This window comes from Impatiens glandulifera, chromosome 4 (assembly GCF_907164915.1).
Source record: "Impatiens glandulifera chromosome 4, dImpGla2.1, whole genome shotgun sequence".
Lineage (NCBI taxonomy): Eukaryota > Viridiplantae > Streptophyta > Magnoliopsida > Ericales > Balsaminaceae > Impatiens > Impatiens glandulifera.
In genome coordinates, this window is record NC_061865.1 from 7468664 (window position 1) to 7475826 (window position 7163).

At 27.8% G+C, this 7163-nt stretch overlaps 1 protein-coding gene across 1 annotated transcript; it reads right to left on the reverse strand.

Moving 5' to 3' along the window:
• Window positions 1-507: 507 nt before the first annotated feature.
• On the reverse strand, window positions 508-1551 carry LOC124934600 (aspartic proteinase CDR1-like). Its single transcript, XM_047475126.1, has one exon. It carries the CDS (start codon window positions 1549-1551, stop codon window positions 508-510), a length of 1044 nt encoding a protein of 347 aa, XP_047331082.1.
• Window positions 1552-7163: the final 5612 nt, after the last annotated feature.

Consider the following 7163-nt stretch of genomic DNA (forward strand, 5'->3'; position numbering starts at 1 on the left):
TAATAGTATTAATCTCCTTATATTTTGTAATAATTACAAATTTGTGAAATCTCTAAAGGCATATATGATTGCTAATATTTTTTAATATTTAGTTTATCTTATGTGTTATCTAATTAATTATTTATAAAAATAAAATAATATTATTTTAATAATTAATATAAATAATATTTTAATTTAATTTTAATAAAATAAATTATATAAATATTATAATTTTAAAAAAAAAACATTACTCTAAACATTATTTATATTCTATACAATAGAGAATATAATTTTTTTTTTAATTGTGTAGTTTCGTCTAGAGACCCCTACACCAAGCAAAATAAACCAACCGAATATAAACTCGAAATTTGCATACAAACGTTATATATCCGTTTCGAAACAAAGATGTTTTAAATTTCTTTATGTTATGGTATTATAGTTTATTAATACATATAAAATAATTATTCAAATTGAAGTTTTATTTTCCAACATTTAATAAATATGAGTAGCAATTACTAGTTATTTCCCTTAGCAATAATTTAGCCGAAAAGAAACTTTTCGTCTCATAAGATCAAATCCAATCATGTGGTCCATTTGTAATATGTTACCCAGTATAGCTAGAGTATCATTAGTTGGGAGTATCGCAAGACACGATTGGCCTCTATCTTGAATGATAGTATTTTTCATCTGCAAAGCCAAGTTAGCACCTTTCGAAAAATGGAAAATGATCGTCGGAAATTGAAAGTTCTTCCTGTTCTTATAACAAAGTTTTAGATTGCTTTGTGAAGGAATTGGCCTATCTTGAATACTGCTTATTAGTTCTTTTTCCAATTCATAGTACATATCATCATGCAAATAGGTTAGTGTTGTGCCCGTGTCTATCATGACATTACCCTTGTGAGCACTAAACTTGTTACCTTTCAATGATAATATTTTAGTTACTCCAGTGAAGGGAAATCTCATATTTTGGATGCTGATAGCTTCCAATGTTATGTAATAAAAGTCTGGAGTTTCCATTAAGACCAACGGGGTGGAGATTGAACCCCTGCTAGAGCTAGACACATTTGCGTTATTTCCGAAGTTTATCTTGCTTCTTGCATTTCCTTTAGAAGGATCGGTTAGGCAGTACGAGAATTTACCACCGATGCTAGGGTTGAGCCGACTAATTAATGAGTGTGGCCCATTTCCAAGCCCTACAATGCCAGCATTGGTTTTTTCGAACAAGCCAACGTTGTAATTTGAGCACCCATAAACCATTCCTGGGAGGTAAGTGTTTCCCAATTTAAAAGTTTCTGTGGCCAGTTCTCCGAAGCTGTATGAGTCGTCTCGGTATTCTAATCGATATTTGCAATTGCTCGATGGACCAATACAATTAATATCATTGCCCAATTGTTTGCATGTCTTTGCACCACATCGAATTGGTTGATAAGACGATGATTTTATCGGATTAAATTTGGGTTGAGTCTGTTTGAAACATTTGACACATTTCAGGCATTGAGTCCACACGATGTCGCTAGCAATGTCAAGAATTGCCCATTGCATGACAGGTGGTGTGCCAATTGAAATCTCCATGAGAAAATCCCCTCTAATTCCCACAATTCTTGAGTCTAGGACATAAATTTCTTCCGTGTTATTGTTGGGGAGTTTTAATAGAGATTTGAGATAAGATAAACGGGAACTAGAGCGAAGGATGACTCTTTCTACAATGTTACTTTGGTTAATCGCTGAATCGTACAATGGCGATTCAAATGAATCTCGATGGATAAGATGCGTAGAAACACCTATTAGTTTGGTTGGTTTTGTTGTAAGAGCGGTTGAAAATTGTAGCATGACATACAAAACTAAAATTATTGTAGGGTAGAAAAAATTGCTTGCCATGATGAAATATAGATAAGACTAGTCAATAGATGAAATTTAAATATATAGCAGTGTCAAAATGTTTAAAAGTTGTACAAAATCTAAATGCAATATATATTAAGGTAATATTACAATGATTTAGGGGCGTTTGATTGAGTGGTTTAGGAATAAATCAAATGATATAAATAACAAGTATTTGATTAATAAGTTTGAGATTACAATTTCTTAAATCAGTCCTAAATAAAATTACAAAACCTATCATAGGATTGAGTACTTTAGAAAACAATTCCCATCTTTACACTACTTTTATTTTTATTTCCCTTTTTCTAATAATAAAAATCTATTAATTAAATTATCAAATTTTTTCACTCTTAATCTTATATTCTCAACAAAAATATTATAGTGGTGAGAGTTAATTTAAGAGACTAAGTGATCAATCCCAGTATAACCAATTTTAATTTCAATTCCAATTCTAGTCTATTATCAACTTAAAAAAACTTGATATATGTAATATATTTTTTAATTGTTTTATTTATAATAAAGAACAATAGAATTACTTAAGCACAAATCGTATAAACATGACAGAAAATATAAAAAAAAATGACAAAAACATAAATATATACTTTGTGGTTTATATGTAATAATAATACTGAAATCTAGGGCTGCAAATGAGTAAGTCGTTCGTAAGCTGCTCGCAAGCCACTTGGTCAAAGTTTAACTTTGAGCGAGTTCTAGTCGAGCTCGAGCCGACTTGTTTAATATTCGAGTCGAGCTCATATAATACTGGCTTGATGGCTTGTCGAGCTTTTTCGAATCTAATATTATATATATATATATATATTAAAATATAAAATTTAAAACAAATATTTTTTGTTCACTCTTTTTTTTAAGTCATATGACATACTCACAATTTACATTATTATATCCCATAGCCCAAAATTTTAAAAAAACATAATTCTCTAATACATCATTATATTGTAGACTTTTCATATTCACAATAGTTCTTCAATTTTCTTCATATTATTTCTTATTTACTCAATTTCTCTCACTTTGTGAGTTTTTTTTTATTTCTCCATATTATCTCTCATTTATTCAAATGACGCGCACAAAACAAACATCGCTAGGAAATCAACTAAAGACTAGAAGTTGAGGAAGTAACTAGCGATGAAGGCGACTATAAATCTTCTCCAGCTATCGGAGGTGTGAAGATGCCTCACAAGTTTCGCCAGGAACAGTTGCTTTGAGAGATATCCATAAGTACCAAAAGAATATGAAGCTTTTGATCCGTAAACTTTCATTCCAAATATTTGTCCGTGAGATTGCACAAGACTTTAATACAGATATGAGATTTTCATGCTCCGTCATAGTTTCTCTTCAGGAGGTTGAAACTTATTTAGTTAGTCTATTTGAAGACACTAATCTCTATGACATTCACGCCAAACGTGTGACTATTACGCCTAAAGATATTCAACTTGCGAGACGTATTCGTAATGAGAGAACTTAAAGACCTTATAGGTGTTTAATGATTATGTTAATAGCAGGGCCGGCCCAGGGACAAGCCCGGCAAGCCAATGGGCTAGGGCAGACCCACCCTCTAGGCAGCCCAATTCTTATTAAAAAAAATTACTGTAATATTTTTTACCTTTTTTTCTTTTCTTTATATTTTTCTCTTTCTATAATCTTATTATTTTATTTTCAAGTATGACCATCACAATCTAATTATTTTATACTATTATTTCCTAATTTCTTAATTTAATATATTTTCTTTTAAATTTTATAAACTACTTAAATTAATATATATTCTTATAAATTATATAAACTTCTTATACTTACCTATAAATTTTAGGTAATATACTTTAACTTTATTAAAAAATTTCTAATTTTTGAATTAGTTCTCAAATTTTTTAAGGTCATTTTTTTAATCATCTTTTAATTTATATACTTGAATATTTTATTATAATTATATTGATTTTTTGAATTAGGTATTTAGTAAATTAGTAATTAATATGTTATTGTTAATACTTAATGCTTATGATAGATTTTTGTTATTTATTATCAATCTAAAGAAATTATAAATTTAGTTTTAAAATACTTAATCTTCGCTACTTAGAAAACTATTAACTAATATGATAGTTATTAGATTATAAATTTAAAATTAGGATTTAAAATTTGTTATATATAAATAATGTCATAACATGTTTGTTGAATTACTATTTGTTAATTTTTATAAAAAAATTAATTATTTTAATATATGTATTTTTTGAGTTGTGACGAAGAATATAAATCAAAATAGAGTGAGGTTTCGTCTATTTAAAAAACAAACTTCTAGATCTTATAATAGAAGAATCAAACGACGAATTGATGCAATGACAAAATCATTGGTGCACTCTATTTGTAAATTATTCAATGCAAAAAATCAAAATTCTATCCCTTCAAGTTCGAGTCTTAGAGATGAAGACATAAGTGATAGAGAAAATGACACAATCAGAGATAAAGAAATAAGTGAGGAAGAAAATAATGTCATTAGAGATGAATGTGATAATGAAGAAGATGATACTTTTCAATATGAGGTTTTGAACCACCTACAAAGGAGAATATTAGAGATCAATGTATCAATGAAAAAAATGAATATCAAGGTGTTAATGAAGAAAATGAGAAAGAAGAAAAATGTATTGATGAAGAAAATGATGAGGAAGAGGAAGGTGTTAACGAGGATTACAATGATAAGTATGTTATTAAAGATGTGAACTACGATCCGGGAATGTGAGGAAGTATTAACAACAAAATTAAGATAATGTTAGTTGTTCAATGTCTAATTAAGACCATAAAAGAAAATGATGTGTTTCCAAACGAAAGTGTTCGAGGTAGAAACTTTTCATCTTCTCTTTATTTAAAACAAAAAATTTGTATTTATGAGTTACAAAATGTGGGTCTAGGGCAGCCCAACATTGCGGGCCGGCACTGGTTAATAATCATGTTTTGATCGATTATCAACTGATTTCTCTCAATAAACTCCACTTAAAATGTCTATTGTATTGTGTCTGGTTGGATTTATATATTATGTTATTTATATTGAACTCTTGTAATTATCATTTCTTACACGACCAATTTAAGTGAATATACTAATTAAATTTGACCAAATTCTTTCTTTAGTTCATCGATATCCTGTTTAAATTAGTTTTCTTTGTTAATTAAAACTTAATAAATCGATCATGAGCATGTTTTTCTGTTTTGTTTGGTTGGTCTCTTCTATGGTGAATTATTTTCCCTTGCATTCATTTTATATAGAGAATGGGCTAAATATATTATTAAGAGTTATTTTAATTTTAAGATTATAAATAGAATATATATACAAATTTAAATTATTAATCTTATTAAAAAAATTCAAAAAAGTTTATTACATTTTATTTGTAATAAATTATGAAGTTAAAATATTTAGTTTATATTATTAAAAATATCTTATAATTGAAATGAATTTGGTATGGACTGCTATTATTTTGTCCGTTAAACTGATAAATTTGACACTTCCATTCAAGTTTATATTTAATTCTACTTCAATAACTCATAATTTAATTAAATATGATAATCAAATATTAGAATGACATAAAAATTGAATTATGTTGTAAATTATGATTTCGAAAGTAGGAGTGATTATCAAAATTTGAAATCAAAGCATGAATTGATTTAAATAACCAAATTAGGGAAAATTAATTTCTAACTGGTATTTGAAATTGAAAATTCAAATTGGATTTTGGTCTTAAGAATGTTGGATGTTAAGCTCAGTGATAGTTTGTGAATTATAGTTTGATCTGGTAAAAAAATAAAATATAATAAAATTTTAAATTTTTTGTAATTCAGAAATTGTTGATTCAAACGAATCAATAACGAAATTCGGGATTAAAGGAAAATAAAATAATTAGAGGAAACTCTTGTAGAACAAGCATTAATGCAGATTTTGTTAGAACAAAAAAAAAAGAATTTTGATTTACTTTTCAGTTAAAAAAAAACAAATCTTGACACTAATTGTTCAATTTTTAATATTAATCCAATCTTTAAGATTAATTCAACAACAAAATAAATATTTGTCTTTCCATGTTTTCATTCGAATGAGATATTCGAGTGTTTGAAAATATAAATGAGGTTGTGTTTCTAGTTAATTTGTTATTAATATTATAGTTAGGAAATACACACTTGGAAAGAAAAATTAAACTAGCTAAGAAAACATGATTGTAATTATTATAATTTTACCTATCCTAATTTTTAAATAAAAACATGATTAAACAATTAATTAGATTAATTATTTTAATAATTAAATCTTAATTTATTAAGATAATGGTTCCAAAAAAAAATTGAGATAATTGTTTTATACATTTTATCTCAAATAAATTTTAAAAAGTCAAGGGAAATTAAAATAAATAATTTAGGATAAATGTTTATCTATTTTATCCCAAATAAATTATTTATTAAACACCAAAAATATACAAAATAAAATAAAATAAATGTCATATTTATTAAAAATATTCGGTAAGTTGAAAATGGAGTAAAAAGAGCCGAAATCAGAAGAATTTAGTGCAACGAACCCTACAACCATCAGATGAGCGTTTATGCTTCATCCAACGAACATGATATATAAGAACAGATTCTATCTTTAATTTTTCAAAGATTGAACTTTTTCGTTTCTCCACCATTTGACCTCGTTCAAAAGGTGAAATGATACTCTACTCCGATGATCATTTCTCCTACACCTTCAGGCAATATCATTATATATACGAGCAATTGGCCGAAGATTAAAAAAAGGACCATTGATGGTCTTTTGACAAAATCAAGGCCACTTGGTCGATCAACCGACCTTAGGAGGCTATAAATAGCCTCCTCTAGGCAAACCGAAGGCAGGAGATACACCCTCAAGCCCTAATCGACCTAAAAAATAATTCTCAATTGAAGATCTTCAAACTTTTTCTGAAATTTTGTGTAAGGTTGTAAAGCTTGGATCCAGACATTCAGGAAGCTTATAAAAGAGTTTAAAAGTGTTCTCTAAATCACAATAAGCACTAGTAGGAAAAAGGTCATCTGTAACGACTACTAGTAACGGCGCTCGAATGCCCTTACTATTAATTTTTATCAATAACGGTTTTAATTAACCGTTACAAATAATATGGGATCAGTAACGGTTATATGAACCGTTACAGATAAGGTGTCAGTTACAGTCTTTGGTTATAGTTATCTGTAACGGCGTTACGCAAAAACCGTTACTAATATTATATCTGTAACGGTTTATATTGAAACCGTTACAGATAGTTAAACGCCTTTTTTATTTGCTACAAGTA